General features: G+C 37.6%; 1 protein-coding gene across 1 annotated transcript; it reads right to left on the bottom strand.

The window, feature by feature from the left end:
* Nucleotides 1-2,063: 2,063 nt before the first annotated feature.
* Nucleotides 2,064-3,322, bottom strand: GGS23DRAFT_588656 (mitochondrial peroxiredoxin PRX1). The gene is made up of 3 exons (XM_051517562.1): nt 3,171-3,322; nt 2,770-3,093; nt 2,064-2,707 (listed from the first exon to the last, which is right to left on the bottom strand). Exons 1-3 carry the CDS (start codon nt 3,191-3,193, stop codon nt 2,368-2,370), a joined length of 687 nt encoding a protein of 228 aa, XP_051367501.1. The 5' UTR covers nt 3,194-3,322; the 3' UTR covers nt 2,064-2,367.
* Nucleotides 3,323-18,980: the final 15,658 nt, after the last annotated feature.

An 18,980-nucleotide genomic window follows, 5' to 3' on the forward strand; every position in this document is an offset into this window, starting at 1 on the left:
AGAACCGAGAAAGTTCTGCGATTACGTCCTCGTCCTTAACCTCTTCCGATAATATTACTACGAATCGGAATCGTAATAATAACGATTACTTAAAAGGCCGGAGTAATAACTATATTACGACCAGTAAAAGTAACCTAACGAACTCGGATTTAAAAGCAGGTTCTACGTATAGTAACTGTAGGAATAATAAGCGTAACCGGGTAATAGCTCTCCTCTTCTACCTCCTCATCTAAAGAAGGGAAGTCTTCCTTAAGAAATTAATATTCAGAAGATAAATCAGAAGAAAGCGTAATAACTTTAAACGTAATACCTTAAAGGTCGCGAGTAATAAGAACCGGGTTACGTCGTTTTAAAGGGTTAACGATAATTATATCGACGTCTCTATTAGTAAAGGGGTCCTCGAGGGACTATACGATTATTAGGTTTCCGGATTTAGAAGTAAAAAGCGGTCCGCCGCCGTAAGCGTAGTTACCGGCCGAAGGTTTAATACTATTACCTATATACGTAACCTACGCGTAACTACCGGTTAAGGCACGGGGTTCCCGAAGGATAGGTAGTTAAAAGCTCGTAATCAAAAGATTAATAACGCGCTACTCTAACGAAGTTATAAAGCTCTAAAGCGATAATACGATCTAACGTAACTCCAGAGTATCCGATATCTTAAGAAATCGTTACTTACGGTACTATCCTACTACCGATAGATAACGAGTAAGTAATAAACAGATTATTTTAGATAATCTCCTATCCATTAATCCAAAGTAACTAACGATCGCTTCATTATCCTAGGCTATTTTAATATTAAAAGTAATATATTAATTATAAATAACAAGCCTTACCACGATAAATTAAACTCTATCTTACGATCGTGTAATTAAAATATATTACGATTCGTATAATACGCGAGTTACGCTCTACGTTAATTATAGATAAAATAAACTTACCTTATAATAATAATTAACGAAATATTACTAAATATATTAACTTACGCTCACATAATTGATAAAATTACTTAATTATAGTTAGAAATATATACTTACGATAAATAACCTAGGGAAGAAAGAAAAAGCAAGAAATAAGATTAATCCGAGAACGAAATTACCCGGATATATTTACGCTTAACCGCCTTCGTAAGAGAAACGGTAGAATCGATTAATAAAGGTAACGCGAATACGCGCGACGATAACTAAGGAAATTAAATCCTAGTATTAATACTAGAACGACTACCACTACATTATATATATAGCTAACTACCGCTTAATCGAAAGAGAATAATTATACGAACAATTACTTTCCTTTATTATAAACTATGAAATACTAAGTAGGGGGTACGAAGAATATATAACTTAAGAGAAAATACTACTAATAATAACCGGAATATATATGGATAAAGGGACTTAGGAAAACCCGAAATAATATACCCAATAATTAATCAACCTCTATTAAACATAACGAAACTAAGGAGCAACCCCTTAGGCTACCATCGCGAATAAAGGACTATAGTTAACCTTACTTTCGTAAGCTTAACTAAAGGATATATCACGTAGGCATACGCCCCTAATAAGAACTACCTAGCTTACTTAAGCTAATTAAGCACTTCTATATATACTTATAGATTACTCCATACTCTCTAATAAATTTCCTTCTTTCTAATTAATTAATATATACCTTCTTACCTGCATTCCATTACTCCCTTTACGCGTAACCTAGTAAGCTATACGTAGCTCTTACCAGCTACGTAATACCTTGATATATTTTCTTTGTTTTTAAATAGTTAATTAATTTACCTTCTTCTTTCTATATTTCGATACTCTCCAAAGCAACCTTAATACCTACGTAGCTATCCCGATCTATATAATAAGTTTTAATAACTATTTACTATGTAAAAGTAATATATTAATAATTTAAAGCTATACGAGGAAAATAAAAAGAAAAGTACACTCTATACACTGTATTTAAATTAGCTAACTTATTTTTTATAAGCGTTAAAACTAAGATTACGTACTAAGCCTTAGTATTAACCAAGGCTCTATTATTAAACATAGGCTATTATACGAAAAGCTTAAATAACTATAATTAAACGACATTTCCTAAAACTACATTTAATAAAATGTAATATAATAATTTAAAAAGTAATAAGTATTAAACTAATAGTAAAAGTAAACTTATTTTAAATTTTACATAAAAAAAACCTAGTTCATTTTATAAAAGTGCTCTTAGTATTTACCTAATGTAAAAGATCAAGATTGAAGATAGTTTATTATCTAACGCTTTACTTTGTGGCGCAAGGGACACCAACGTTACGAATATCTTCCAGCTCTCATCCTCGCTAGGATAGGATAACATGGTGCCTTACCATACCCTGGTTACCTACGAGACAGTCGCCTTCTCCTTAGGTAGCGGGGTAAACCGCAGGTACGGCTTCACGATACGGAAGTCGGGGAACAACTCCTTAGCCTGCTCGTTCTTGACGCTAGGGTGAACGATGACGTCGTCACCAGGAACCCAGTTGATGGGGGTAGTGACCTTATGCTTGTCGCCAGTCTGGAGAGAGTCCACGATGCGTAGGACCTCGGCAGAGTTTCGACCGGTAGAGGCGGGATATGATAGGATCGTCCTAATTGTCTTCTTGGGGTCGATGATGAAGACTGAGCGGATAGTAAAAGCGATGCCCTTCTCATCAACATTGGTAGTGTCCTGGTAGTCAATCCTAGAGATCTCGTCAGAAACTCATCTTGCTCCTCGGACCAAGCTCGGGGGCGAGGCACTTACATGTCATATTGGTAAGCGACCTTGCGCTCCTTGTCAGCGATGATGGGGAAGGACACGTGTGACCCAGTCACCTCGTCGATGTCCTTAATCCAATTCTCGTGGCTACCGCGAGTGTTGGCGGAGAGGCCAATCAGCTTGACGCCTCGCTTGGTGAACTCGGGCTCGAGCTTAGCGAAGGCGCCAAGCTCTGTGGTGCAGACGGGCGTGAAGTCCTCGGGGTGCGAGAAGAAGACAACCCAGCCATCGCCGACGAACTCGTGGAAGTCGATGGGGCCCTTTGTGGTTTCAGCCTGGAAATTGGGAGCAATGGAGCCCAGACGAAGACTGCAGTCACAGGTAAGCAAGCTGGTAGGCGGGCAGGCCGACGGCGGTTGGGAGGGGGAGGGGGAGGAGGGACTCACGGGGCAGGTCTGGATTCGGCCATGGTTTACGCAGGGTGCACACAGCGGGAGAACAGCGGTAAGCGAGAGAGGGCAGACAGATAGACAGATTCGACAACAGGCAGAGAAGCTGGGGGGGGGAGAGGGGCGGGCGCAGGAGGGGGTTGGTGGGAGGGGGAAGAAGAGCAAGAGGGGCGGCGGGAGAGCAGAGCCACGTCAGATTTAATATACCTATGCTCCGCCTCACCCACCACCCGCCCCCCTTTCCCCTCCCGGTCGTAGAGCTGTGTATCATAGACCCATGTGATGTCGCCGATGATACGTACCCAACATACCCACCCACCTCGCCCTCGCGCGGGCGACGGCCAAGAAGGTAGCCGGCCACACCCCCGACCGCGGTCGACGCAGGTCACCGATGTCCTACACGACCCAACCCTCCTGCGCAGCCGACGGCGACCGGCCGCGGATCCAGACGAGCAAGCCGGGCAGACGGCGAAGTCTGGCTGCGGCCGGATGAGGCGCGCCCAGCTCACGTAGCTGAGCGCCGCACCCTGCCGCCGTCCTATGCAGCCATGTACCTATGTTATATGGTATGCGGGTGGCAAGTATCGCAGCTCGTAGCTAGGTAGATCACGCCGGCGCGCACTGGGCTGATTCAGGAGGGGGACGAGGGCGACACGGTTGGGCAGGCGACGGAATGCGACGGGTTGCGCTCGGTTGGAGAGACTAGCCAGTAGGACTTGCGAATGGACAACATACGGCGAGCTGCCGGGTCTTGTCGCGAATGTCGCCATCCGTTCACTCTCTGGTGCGTTCTCTTGTCAGTCGAGAGAGAGGGGGCCAAGAGGCCGTCGAGGTGGTCGACGTCTTCACCAAAGAGCCCCTCACTAGTCGATATTAGGCATGACCCGCGATGGCGTGCTGCGATGCTACCCTGATTGGCTACCGGGCTCTGCTGTTGCCCGCATCATGCCATTCGTAACGTGCAATGGCGTCATCGTCGCAGCACGCCAAACTACGTGTAGTCTATCGTGCCGGCTCTCGGCCGGCCGACCCGTCCCGCCGTAAGAGCGGATGTCGGCTGGAAGCAACAATGATACTCTCCAGTCGGGAGGAAGCCGGAGCTTAGTGGAGAATTTCCATCACGTGACAACACGACCTGAACGAGACTAAGGAGAACCAACAAATCTTGATTTCTAAGAATTAGATAGTTAAATTAATAAACAGCTATGCTAAAATTCAATTTAATTTAATAAGCCTATTTAAATAATTAATATAAAGTAACATATTAATATAGTAAAACGTGATTTATTAAAGGTTTAAAAAGTATAATATAAATTATATATATATACTACTTAAACTTGATTTTTATAAAAAGAAATAGTATAAGTATTAAGAAGGAGCAGAGCGTACGCGATACTGGAATCCCGGATAGGCTTACTCGAAAGGATACTTTATCAAAGACTATAATACGTACGATAATCTAATATAGATGTAATGGGCTATGCCCATAGTAGGGCCCTGGCTAGTGCCAGGGCATAGCACGTGATCAGGCCCTTAGTACCTACGGAGGATAAGGCCAGCTGTTATAGGTACGGCCTATACGGCGTACCTTTTTCTCCTTTTTCTTTTCGTCTAGCTTTAGTTTATTAACATACGGCTTTTACCTAGCGAATAGCTCTTAAAACCGTGACATAAAGCTAAACTAACCTTATTTTATCGTTTTACGGATTAGTATCTTAACGAGCGGAATTAGTAGTAGGAACGGCGATGCAGCCCTTAGAGAAGCGGTGCTAAGCTAGTAGTCGGAAAGGCGGTATTAGTTTTAGATATACGCGCCGGCGGTACTTACGAAGAGGACCGACGATAGTAATAGTATCTTAGTACGCGGGATTAGTAGTAGGAAAGGCGATATTAGCGTTTACGCGAGCTAAGTTAGTAGTCGGAAAGACGGTATTAGCTTTTGGATATACGCGCCGGTAGTAACTACGGACGAGGACCGATATAAAATAACCCGAAGAAAACGACTAATAGATCCCGAGAAAACGTAGATTTAGACGGTAATTTTAAGATAAGGACGACGAAAAATACGGCTGAAAACGGCGGAAAATCTTTTTCCGGAGAAAGATAATAGAGCGCTAGAGTATAGCGCTCGTCGAGAGTTAAGAACGCCCGAGGCGTAATATAAGGAAGGAACGGCGTTAGAATAGTAGGAAATACGACAAGGTTTCGGTTAGAATAATAGTACTTCGATAAGAGCGCTAGCGGCGCTAGCAGTAGACGGGAGGGCGCGCCCTCGCGCGTCCTTAGGCGGAGCCCTTTAGACTCCGCTAGCGGTATACGGATAGACGATGGTCTTTAAACGAGTAGGGACGGCGTGCCATTAGTACGTCCTCCGGCGGGGCCTTACGGCTCCGCTAGTAATACGAAAGGATAGGCCCCTGGCCTCTAAACGGCGGGAGAGGCCTAGGCCTTTTAGTAGTAGACAGGAGGGCGCGCCTTAGTACGCTTTTAGGCGGAGCCCTTAGCTCCGCTAGCGGACGAAAAACGATAGTCTCTAAACGAGTCGGACGGCGTACTCTAGTACGTCTTTTAGCGGAAGATAAACGAGGGTCTTTAAACGGCGGTAGACGGACCGACGATCCCGTAGCTACGGGAGCTAGGCTAGACCTAATAAGCGCCGATAGCGACTTCGTACGCGGGGCTTTAAAGCTCTACGGTTTAATAAGAGGATCGGGACTAGCCCCGGGGAATAGTAATACCCCGGGGAACGAAGATAGTAGCCCGAGAAGCGGATAACGTAACCCGGGAAACGAACGAAGTACCCGGAGACGCGAAGAGCCCCCGGGTAAACCGAAACGGAGACGGTAGCCCTAGGGAAATGGCATACCGGGGGGCTAGATAATACCCGGAGCGCCGGTAATACCCTAGGAGGAAGAGGAAAGGGAGAGAGGCTTTCGGGGGGAGTAGCTACCGGGAGAGCGTACCCGGTAAGCGAAGAAACCCGGGAGACCTACGGCGGAAGAGGAAGAGACCCCGGGGTATAGTATAACCGCCGAAGAGGAAGGAGGCCATACCCGGAGGGTATTAATACCCCGGGGGATAATCGGAAGGAGGCCTAGGGATATATTAATACCTTAGGCGGCGGAGTTAGTAACCCGGGGAGCGAGTAGCGTACCCCGGGGGACGGAGGTAGCACCTAAGGATGCGGTACGTATCCTAAGGCGCGGGAAGAAAACGGGTTAGGTTATTAGGGCTAGACGCCGAAGAAAAGGGCGGCAGGGCGTACTTTTTTTTTTCCCGGGAGGGGACCTTATATAATAGGCTATGCTTATAGTAAGGCCCTAGCTAATACTAGGGCATAGTACGTAATTAGGCCCTTAGTACTTACGGAGGATAAGGCCAGCTATTATAGGTACGGCCCATACGGCGTACCTTTTTCTCGTTTTTCTCCTCGTCTAGCTTTAGTTCATCAACATACGGCTTTTACCTAGCGAACAGCTCTTAAAACCGTAACAATAAATAAAATTAATATTATTATACTAATCGAGAAACGAGGAATCTAATATAATTATTATACCTCAGGTATATCCCTTAGTCGTAAAGATATAGTAATCGCTAACCCTAAGGCATAAGAGGTAAGAGGAGAAAAGGAACTAAACGTAAAAGTTACTTATTCGGCTATAGTAGTACGACGAAGCGACTTAAGCGCTTATAACTAAAATAGATATATTAATTAGAGAACGACGAATCTAATAATAAAAACGAATCTTTAATTAAAGTAAAAATAATAAATATAATAATTTAACTAAGTAATAAACTAAATAATAAGTATAGTATAGCCCGTACTTACAGGAGTTATAGTTACTTTATATAGGTATAAAGCCTATCGTAACGTATTACGTAATGTATTAAAAGGATATATCTTATCGTATTATTATAACCTCTTTAATTTAATTATACCTTAAGGAATAATTAAATTAAAAAAGATAGTACGGTATATTCCCATTAATATCTCTCTTTAAAAACTACCGTAAAACTTCATTCTATCGGTTATTATTTAATTATTAAAGCCGAGCCTTTATCTTATCCTTTAATATAACGAAGAAATTCCTTTATTACTTTACGGTTAACTTAACCCGGTTTATCCTTACTAATATAGCCCGATCGGCGTATTCTTTCTCTATTTCGGTTACCTTCTTCTTAATCTCGGCTTATCTTTCTTAATTAAGGGAAAAATAAGGAAGTAGGTACGTTCCGAGGATCGATTAAGTATTTTCCCTCTACCTATACGGTATAGAGGTTTCGTTAGATTAGAAAGCTTTAATCCTAACTAGGTCGGGGAAAAGGAAGAGGTAGCTCGTAACCTTAATAAGGTCGTCGTATCAGAGGTTTACGTCCGTTAATACGAAGAAGCGGAAGGGATTAAGTACTAAGGCTACGGAAGAACGGCGGACCTTAACTTACGCGAACGAATGAACGGAAGATTTACGGTTAGAGGGCTTTCCGACCGAGGTATTTTCGGTAAAGGCTATAGTGTTAATAAGGTCGATACGCTTTTTTTAATTTATAGCTTATCGGAAACGCTTAACGATATTAACCTCTTTCTTTAAAATCTAAACGTTATAAAATTACTTTATTATCTTCGCGTATTTCCTTATTATATTAAAGGAATTAAGCCTTCCGTTTTCTTAGGCTTATTAAACGACTTCGATTAGTTATTTAAAAATAAGATACGGTAAAATAGCACTTTAAAAACGATAATGTAGTAATTTGGTAAAACATACCCTCTTAATGGATTCCGTAATACGCTACGATAGGCTTTATACCTATATAAAGTAACCATAACTTCCGTAAGTACGAGCTATACTATACTTATCATTTAATTTACTACTTAGCTAGATTATTATCTTTATTATGTTTATCTTAATTAAAAATTCGTTTTTATTATTAGATTTGTTATTCTCCGATTCATATATCGATTTTAATTATAAGCGTTTAAGTTACTTCGTCGTACCGCTATAGCCGAATAAATAACTTTTACGCTTAACCTCTTTTCTCCTCTTACCTCTTATACCTTCGGGCTAGCGACTACTATATCTCTACGACCAAGGGATATACCTAAGATATAATAACTACATTAGATTCCATATTTCTCAATTAATATAGTAATATTAATTTTATCCATCCTAAACCATCGTATGTATTATAATCTTCGATAGAGTATACTTTCGAATAAACCTATCCGGAACTCTAGTATCGCGTACGCTTTATTCCTCCTTAGTAACGATTACCCTATAACTTTTTCGAACCCTTAACCTTTAATCTACGGAGTTTCTATTACGTTATTAGGATCTAAAGGATACTGATCGCTATTAGCGCCGCTAAATAACCCGCGAAGTAGTTCGCGTTTTACGTTAAATAAAGTATCCCGCCTTATGGTTATTTATCTACTATAAGGAGGTACGTATAAGCCCGGGAACTTTTATAACGATATTATTACCACTAGGATAACGCTTAACCCTTAAATACTAATAACGCCTATAAGCTATCGATACTATGATGTAATACGACAACTAAACCGCGTTTATAGCGATTAGGATAACCTTCGTATAGTTATTTATTTATTATATCAAGGTACCCGTAAGCCCGAGAAACCTTCGTCGTAATATTACCGCTATTAAGGATAACACCTAGCCCTCGATATTAACCGCTCTCTCTAAACCGTTAATAATATAATATATATTACGCGAATAAACAAAGCTTATAGCGATTAAAGCAACCCCCTTATAGTCGTTTATTTACTATATAAAAGACGTCTAAACGCCTTAACATAAATTACAATAACCCATAAGATCCGCTACTCCTTTACTAATACTAAAGGCAGATAAAGGCTAATAATAATTATACCCTAACCGAACTTACCATCGCTTCTTTTTCTCTCTAAACCTATTAATCGATATAAATTAAATATATAAATACTAATAACTTATTATACTAAAGGTATTTTAAGATACCTAAACGTAATAACTCGACGATATAATATACAATATAACATAGATATTAACATTAATAATATAAATAGGATTAATAAACTAATAGCTACTAGTAACCGATAGTTTCAAAGAGAACTAGGAATTAATATTAATAAAACTATATAGATATAAAGAATTAAGGAAATGGAATTAGAATCGAGCTAATAAGTATACCTATATATAAATTAGATCTATATTACTAATTAACATCTAGTATAACGAGAAGTATTAATATAAGCGTAAAACGGCGCCTTACGATAATACCGTTAATACCATTAAATAACCCTCGTTAAATCGAAACCGACCTATAGTTATAACCGATATCGTATCTAACGTAACCCTTTACTCGGGATCTATACCTTATACGTATTACCTTAACAAAAGTTATACGTTAGGAGTTCTAGACTTTAATAGAAGGAATTATCGTCGATTCATTTATAATAATTAAACTTTTAGTCTAAGGAATACGCCTCGTACTTTAATTAGGTACTAACCGATTAAAAAAGCTCGTATAATATCCGGACCTTATCGATTAAGATAATATAATAAATAGTAATATACTTATACTAAAGGAAAAGTATTAAGATATAAATAATAGCTATCTTATCTTTACCCTTATATTAGATAATAAGACCCTTATTACTTCTCTTTTTATTTTATACCTCGTACCGTTAAACTAAACGGAATCCGTAACTAGGAAACGGAATAAATCGTTATTAGACCCTAAAGTAAGAAAGATTAAATTATTAATAAAGACCTTAAAAGTCGATATTAATTCTCCGCCTCTATATCCGGCCGAAGAAAAGGAAAACGACGATAAAACTTTTATTAAACTACCTCTTACCCGTAACTCTATACTTATCTCGCTAATTCTTATAATATTATCTTAAAATAATAATACAGGGCCTTTAGTAGCTAGAATATACCAGTAGCTATCCCGATTATCATAATACTAGCTATTAAATTCCTAAACCCTATCGATTACCTTAGGCTTAAGTTTAATAAACGTAACGTAACCTAATAACTAAAGAAGGTAGATCGATTATTTAACCGCTACCGTATAAGCGACGACGATAAGATTAAGAAGATCGGCGAATAAATTTCGATTAAGATTATTAGGAAGCGTATTAACGACGTTATAAAGAACTAAACGATCTAAAGAGTTATCGTTATAGTCTTAAAGTTCCGTTTTAGGATTACTAATAAACTAAGCTAAGCTAACGTTAAACGTAAACTCGTATAGCTAGAACGAAGTAACGTAATTTACGATCCTAAGGCGATTTTTACCTATCTTATAAATTATAAACGTCTTTTTAAGCTCGTAAACGATAACGGAAAGTTTCCTTAAAAAGTAAGATACCTAATCGATAAATTCCTAATCTTTTTAATTATAAAGTTCTATAAAACGGGAAACTATAACTATAATAAGATCGGAAATATCGACTACCAGACTCTTTATTCCTAGCTTTATAAGTAAGCGGAACGTCGTATAGTAGCATGAATTACCGATAGGAACTAAGCCGAAAAACGACGATAATAAAAAACGGTAACTTTTAAAGAACTCGAAAAACCTATGATATAAATAATTTAACGATTAGCGACTCCTAGCCTTTAGATGCCTCTACTACCGTCTCCCTCATAGCCTAGACCTTCTTACGATTATCTAAGTATTAGTTAGGAAGCTAGTATATAGGCCCTTTACGACCGATTTAACATTTTAAAAATAAAGATAACTTCGTAGAACTACCGTTAAGAAAGTAGCTCTTATAAGCCTAAGGATACGTACGGCGCCGATTAATAATATTAATAGAAAAGCCCGTTCTTAATAAACGCGGTTCGGAACTTAAGTCTTTATAACCTATAAATTAATAGAAGAATCCTAATAAGTTCTAAACGTAATACTATATTAAACTACCGAGGCATACGTAATATAATTCCATTAACTTAGTCGAGTAATTATAAGGAATTTAAGTATTAATTTCATAATACTTTCGATTAGCTTTATAACTATGCCTGCTATCCGTTACTAATAGATATAACGTAGAATTAGTTCTATTATAAGAATAAAAAGTAATTATATTACTTCGAGAACGGAAACCCGGATAAGCTAAAGTTAATATTAATCTTAGGATTGATTATTACCTAAGCTAAGCGTAAAGAAGAACCGATCGCTTATTATATCTTATTCTACGTATATTAAAGTAAGGAATCTCTAGAGTAGGTACGTAGGATAGTATATTATTATTTAGCCGGGAAGTTAAAGCTTATACCTCTCGAACTACGATACTTTAAGAACGAGGAAGTAATACTAAAGTAAAAAGAGATACCTAGAGCTATATCAGAGATTAATGTTATTTAAATAATCGAACGTAAATATAACTACGAATTATACGAGACTAAGATCTTAAGTTATAATTAAACTAAGGGTCTTATCGACGACGAAAGTATCTATTATTATAAGAGTATTATTAAGAGAGAGTTATTCGAAGTTAACGTAGTTAAGCGAGCTAGAGGTTCTAACGGCGAATATATCGAAAGAAAAGTATCCGATTAAGAGGATATAAAAGTCTTATTATTATAACTGAAACGTAAACCGATTAAAGCCGGTAAGAGCGCTACTTTAAATACGAACGATTAAGCTAGGAAAACGAAAACTATCGCCGAATTATTAAAAGAGATTTAACTAAAGAAGATTAATAAGAATAGCAGGAAACGCTTCGAGGTTTCGTAGGACGACCTAATTAAGTTTATATCCGCATTTTTAAAATAGGTAGTTAAGTACCTTACGATACGCGCTATAGAGATTAACGAAGGTTAGCCTAAGGTTATTAAAATTATAAAGAAACAGGTATTGTAGTGGTGCGGTGGATCTAGGCCACGTAGCCTTTTCGATGTGTATTTATATGGGTCGCGCACTCATATTTTCATCAGTTAGACTTAGACCTGTAGACATCACGACCTACAGCCATTCACTCGTTTCTTGCCATGCCTTTCTAGCTATCCTCCTTTCCCCCTTTCTAGTCCCCTTTCCCAGCTGCCGTTTTCAGCTGGCCGATCAACCGATTACAGCTGTTTACAGCTGTGATCTTAGTTGATCGGCACTGGGCCAGTTGTTAGCAGTTGGATAGCCCTTATTTCGTGCCTCCGTCAGCGTGCCCACGCTACTCCTGTTCAGTATAAAAGGATCGGAAAGAAAGCGTTAAAATACCTAACGTACTATAAACTACCGCCCCGTTTATTAACCCTTCGAGTGGAATATCGGTATATTCTATTATCGCGAAGGATACTAGGAACTATATCCGGCCTCTCGTTAAGTTAGTAATTAACGTAGGACCTAACGAAAACGAAGCTCTCGTATTTACGGTAATCGATACAGGGGCGTAATTTAATATAATCGTAGAAAATTACGTAAAGAAGTAACGTCTTTCTATAACCGGTACTAAAGCGATATAGCGAGGTTTTAAATCCTCTATAGAAATCTTATACGTAGGAATAGTCGATAGTTTTATTTAGCTCGCTTATTATTACTTTCGGTTATCGATTTACGTTATTAAAAATAGGTCCGTTAGTTATCCCTTATTACTTAATATAAACTTTATCTTTTAACCCCGTATAAAACTCGAATTCGACGGAAGTACCTTTATAAGAACCGTTAACTTTAGCTCGGCCCGGATAATAATCCCTCTCGCTATCGACTTAAGAAGCGATACGTTACTAAGCCTTATACTCGGCGATTAAGAAAACTAAATACCATTAATACCTTAGGCTGCTTTAATAACGCATATAGGCCTAAAAACGCGTTCCTAGCCGAATGCTTAGAAACCGACGCTAGCTTCTAAGCTAAAATTAATTATGCTCGCCTTTATAATAACAATATAAAGGTAGTACTTATTTCCGAAGCTAAGGACTTATCGGCCTTAGAACTCGGTCTGGATACGGGAGATAAAGCGATCGCTAGATTAAGTAATAAAGAATTCCTTTACGTCTTTAGTAAAGCCGTTATAAAGGTAATTCGATATGCGACGTAAGAATCGAAATAATATAAGCGAGACCTAGCCTTTATTTCGGAATTAACTTATTAAGTTAAACGTACGTTTTTAATTAATACTATATATAAACTTAAATCGCGTAAAGTTTAGCCCGTAGATAACGTACCGTTAAACGGTTAAATACTACTAGGAATATTCGATTAAAATGATTAAGTATTAAGGGAGGTTAAGTCGAAGTACGAACCGTTATAGGTATTATAACGCGATAAACCTTATAAGAATATTATACTAAGATTCGCTAGTAACCCCCGAGATATTAGATTAATAACGGAAAGGCTTAACGCTATTAAAATAAGTTTATTAGATACGGAATTAACCGATTAAGAGAAAGACGTATTTATTAAGATCCTATACCAAAGGTAGATAGCTTTAGCTTAGGATTTCTTTAAAATCGGGAAAATCTAACCTAAGGTTTATCCAGATTATGAGATTAAAACGGTATTATATAACGCGTAATAAGCTAAGGGCATCCTTATTTTAATCTCTCTTAAGGAACGAGTAATCGAAGTTTTACGTATACGATTAAAGAATAGAATTTTAGAAGAAAGTTACGGTCCTTATCGAAATACGTAGTTCGTAATCGAGAAGAAAGATAATAATTTACGACTTATTAACTCTACGGTAAAACTTAACGTCTAAATTATTCGCGACGTTTTCTTAGCCCGAGATAAAGACTTCTTTACTTAAGAATTCGTTATATATTTAATCATTATAATCGTCGACTTTTTCTCTAGGTACGACTAAGTAACGCTAACGGAAATAAACCATAACTTAACTACGTTCGTTACTTTTATTAACCTTTTACGTATAACGACTCTACTATAAAGCGCGACGAACTTAATTGCCGCTTTTTTCCGGGCCGTTATACGACTTTTTTACGATTTAATTGTTATTAAATACGAGCCTTTCTTCGACGACGTCGGTATTAAAGGGCCGGTATTGAGGAGGAGCAGAGCGTACGCGATACTAGAGTCCCGGATAGGTTCACTCGAAAGTATACTTTATCGAAGACTACGGTACGTACGATAATCTAGGATAGATAAAACTAGTATTACTATACTAACCGAGAAACGAGGAATCTAATGTAGTTATTATATTTTAGTTATGCCTCTTAGTCGTAGAGATGTAATAGTCGCTAGCCCGAAGGTATAAGAGGTAAGAAGAGAAAAGGAGCAAAACGTAAAAGTTATTTATTCGGTTATAACGGTACGACGAAGTAACTTAAACGCTTATAATTAAGATATTAATCGGAAGTCGACGAATTTAATAATAAAAACGAATGTTTAATTAAGGTAAAATAATAAAGATAGTAATCTAGTTAAGTAGTAAACTCGATGATAAGTATGGTATGGCCCGTACTTACGGGAGTTATGGTTACTCTATATAGGTATAAGGCCTATCGTAGCGTATTACGTAATACATTAAGAGGACATGTCTTACCGTACCACTACAATAATCAACGGAACGATTCGTCGGATTACTTATTTATCGGCTTTACCGACGGCAGTATCGATTTAATCTATTAATACGTTACGGTTTTTTTTTTATCGCTTTTAACCTTCCCGGTTACCCCGGCAATCTTCTCGTCGGTAATCCCCGTAGCCTTAAATTATTCGAGTAATTTAAGGGCGGCTTTTCGGTCTAGCTTCTTAAGTTCTTTTTCGAGGACGGGGTTTATAATATATATATATTGTAGTAGTGCGGTAAGACATACCCTCTTAATGCATTACGTAATACGCTACGATAGGCCTTATGTCTATATAGAGTAACTATAGCTCCCGTAAGTACGGGACATATTATGCTTATCATTTAAATCATTACTTAGCTAGATTACTATCTTTATTATTTTTACCTTAATTAAAGATTTATTTTTACCATTAAATTCTTCGTTCTCCGATTAATATATCTATTTTAGTTATAGGCGCTTAAGTTACTTCGTCGTACCGCTATAACCGAATAAGTAACTTTTACGTTTTACCCCTTTTCTCCCCTTACCTTTTATGCCTTTAGGCTAGCGACTACTATATCTCTACGACTAAAGGGCATAGTTAAGATACGATAACTATATTAGATTCCTTACCTTTCGATTAGTATAGCGATATTAATTTTATCTATCCTAAACCATCGTACGTATTATAGTCTTCGATAGAGTATACTTTCGAATGAACCTATCCGGGTTTCTAGTATCGCGTACGCTTTACTCCTCCTTAGTAGCGATTATCCTATGACTTTTTCGACCCTTTAACCTTTAGTTTACGGAGTTTTTATTACGTTACTAGAATTTAGAGGATACCGATCGCCGTCGGCGCCGTTATTTAACCCGCGAAGTAGCCCGCGTTTTACGTTAAATAAAGTATCCCGCCTTATGGTTATTTATCTACTATAGGAAGGTACGTATAAACCCGGGAACCTTTATTACGATACTATAGCCGTAAAAATACTACCTAGTCCTTAATACTTATAACATTAATAAGCTATCGATACTACGATATAATACGACGACTAAACCGCGTTTATACCGATTAAAACATCCCTCGTATCGTTATTTACTTACCTATACGGAAGAACCCGTAAAACCTAGGGAACTATCGTCGTAATACGACCGCTACTAGGGATAGTACTTAGCCTTCGATACTAACCGCTTCCTCGAACCGCTAATAGTATAGTATATCTCGTGCGAGTAAATAAAACTTATAGCGATTAAGGCAGTCCCTTTATAATTATCTACCTACTATATAAAGGACGTACGAACGCCTTAATATAAATTACGATAACCTATACGACCCGCTGCTTCCTTATTAATACTAAGGGCGGATAAAGGCTAATAGTAATTATATCCTAACCGACCTTACGATAGCTTCTTTTTCCCTCTAAACTTATTAATCGATATAGATTAAATATATAAATACTAATAACTTATTATACTAGAGGTATTTTATGATACCTAAGCGTAGCGATTCGACGATATAATATACGATATAATATAAATATTTATATTAATAATATAAATAAAAATTAATAAATTAATAACCACTAGTAACCGATAGTTTTAAAGAAAACTAGGAATTAATATTAATAGAATTACGTAAATATAAAGGATTAAGGAAACGGAACTAGAGTCGAGCTAATAAGTATACCTATATATAGGCTAGCCCTATATTACTAATTAATAACTAGTATAACGAGAAGTATTAATATAGGCGTAAAACGGCGCCTAGCGGTAATACCGTTAATATTATTAAATAGCTCCCGTTAAATCGAAACCGGCCTATAGTTATAACCGGTATCGTATTTAACGCGATTCTTTACTCGGGATTTATTCCCTATACGTATTACCTTAACGAAGGTTATACGTTAGGAGTTCTAGACCTTAATAAGAGGAATTATCGTCGACTTATTTATAATAATTAAACTATTAGTCTAGGGAATACGTATCGTACTCTAGTTAAGCGTTAGCCGACTAGAGAAGCTCGTATAATACCCGGACCCTATCGATCGGGATAGTATAATAAATAATAATATACCCATACTAAAGGAAAAGTATTAGGATATAGATAATAATTATTATACCTTTATCCCTATATTAAATAATAAGACCCTTACTATCCCCCTTTCTACTTCATACCTCGTACCGTTAAATTAAACGGAGTCTATAGCTAGGAAACGAAGTAAATCGCTATCGGGACTTAAAGTAATAAAGATTAAACTATTAATAAAGACCTTAAGAGTCGATACTAGCTTTCCGTTCCTATATCCGCCCGAAAAAGAGGAGGACGACGATAAAACTCTTATTTAACTACCCCTTAACCGCGGCTCTATACTTATCCCGCTAATTCCCATGGCATTATCTTAGAATAATAATAACGGGGCCTCTAGTAGTTAAAATATACCGGTAGCTACCCCGATTATCGTAATATTAATTATTAGGTTCCCTAACCCTACCGATTACCCTAGGCTTAAGTTTAACGAATATAACGTAACCTAATAACTAGAAAGGGTAAATCGATTATTTAACCGCTTCCGTATAAGCGACGACGATAAGATTAAGGAGATCGGCGAATAAATTACGACTAAAACTATTAGGAAGCGTATTAACGACGTTACGAAGGATTAAACGATTTAAAGAGTTATCGTTATAGTCCTAAAGTACCGTTTTAAGATTACCGATAAACTAAGCTAAGCTAACGTTAAACGTAAACTCGTATAGCTAAAACGAAGTAACGTAATTAACGATCTTGAGGCGATTTTTACGTATCTTATAAACTATAAACGTCTTTCCAAGCTCGTAAACGATAACGAAGAGCTTCCTTAAAAAGTAGGATACCTAACCGATAAATTCCGAATATCCCTAATTATAAAATTCTATAAGATAGGAAACTATAACCATAATAAGATCGGAGATATCGACTACCGGACTCTTTATACCTAGCTTTATAAGTAAGCGAAACGTCGTATAGTAATATAAATTACCGATAAAACCTAAGCCGAGGAACGACGATAATAAAAGACGGTAACTTTCGAAGAACCCGAGAAGCCTATAATATAAATAGTTTAACGATTAACGACTCCTAGCCTTTAGATACCTTTACTACCGCTTCCCTCGTAACCTAAACCCTTTTACGGCTACCTAAGTATTAGTTAGAAAGCTAGTATATAGGCCCTTTACGACCGACTTAACGCTCTAGAAATAAAGATAACTTCGTAGAACTACCGTTAGGATAGTAGCTCTTATAGCCCTAGTGGTACGTACGGCGCCGATTAATAATATTAATAAGAAAACCCGTTCTTAGTAAACGCGGTTCGGAACTTAAGTCTTTATAACCTATAAATTAGCGGAAGGACCCTAATAGGCTCTAGACGTAGTACTATATTAAACTACCGAGGCATACGTAGTAGGATTTTACTAACCTAAACGAGTAACTATAAGGAATTCGAATGCTAATTTTATAATACTTTCGATCGGCTTTATAACTATAGCCGCTATCCGTTATTAATAGATATAACCTAGAATCGGTTCTACTATAGGAGTAATAAACGACTATATTACCTCGAGAACGAAAACCCGGATAAGCCGGAGTTAATACTAATCCTAGGATCGATTATTACCTAAGCTAAGCGTAAAGGAGAACCGATCGCTTATTATATCTTATTTTACGCATACTAAAGTAAAGAATCTCTAGAATAAGTACGTAGGATAGTATATTATTACTTAGCCGGAAAGCTAAAGCTTATACCCCTTAACCTACGATACTCTAAGAACGAAGAAGTAGTACTAAAGTAGGAAGAGATATTAAGAGTTATATCGGAGATTAACGTTATTTAGATAATCGAACGTAAATATAGCTACGAATTATACGAAACGGAAATCTTAGGTTATAATTAAACTAAGGGTCTTATCGACGACGAGAATATCTATTATTATAAGGGTACTATTAAAACGAACCTAGTCGAAGTTAACGTAATTAAGCGAACTAAAGGTCCTAACGGCGAATATATCGAAAGAAAAGCATCCGATTAAGAGGATATAAAAGTTCTATCGTTATAACCTAAGCGTAGACCGACTAAAGCCGGCAAGAACGCTACTTCGAATACGAACGACCTAGCTAGGAAGGCGAAGATTATTAACGAGTTATTAAGAGAGTTTTAGCTAAATAAGATTAATAAGAATAATAGGAAACGCTTCGAGGTTTCGTAGGACGACTTAATTAAATTCATACCCGGGTTTTCGGAATAAATAATTAAATACC

The sequence above is a fragment of the Durotheca rogersii genome, assembly GCF_024521655.1.
Source record: "Durotheca rogersii strain YMJ 92031201 chromosome Unknown GGS23scaffold_43, whole genome shotgun sequence".
NCBI classification, from domain to species: Eukaryota; Fungi; Ascomycota; class Sordariomycetes; order Xylariales; family Xylariaceae; genus Durotheca; species Durotheca rogersii.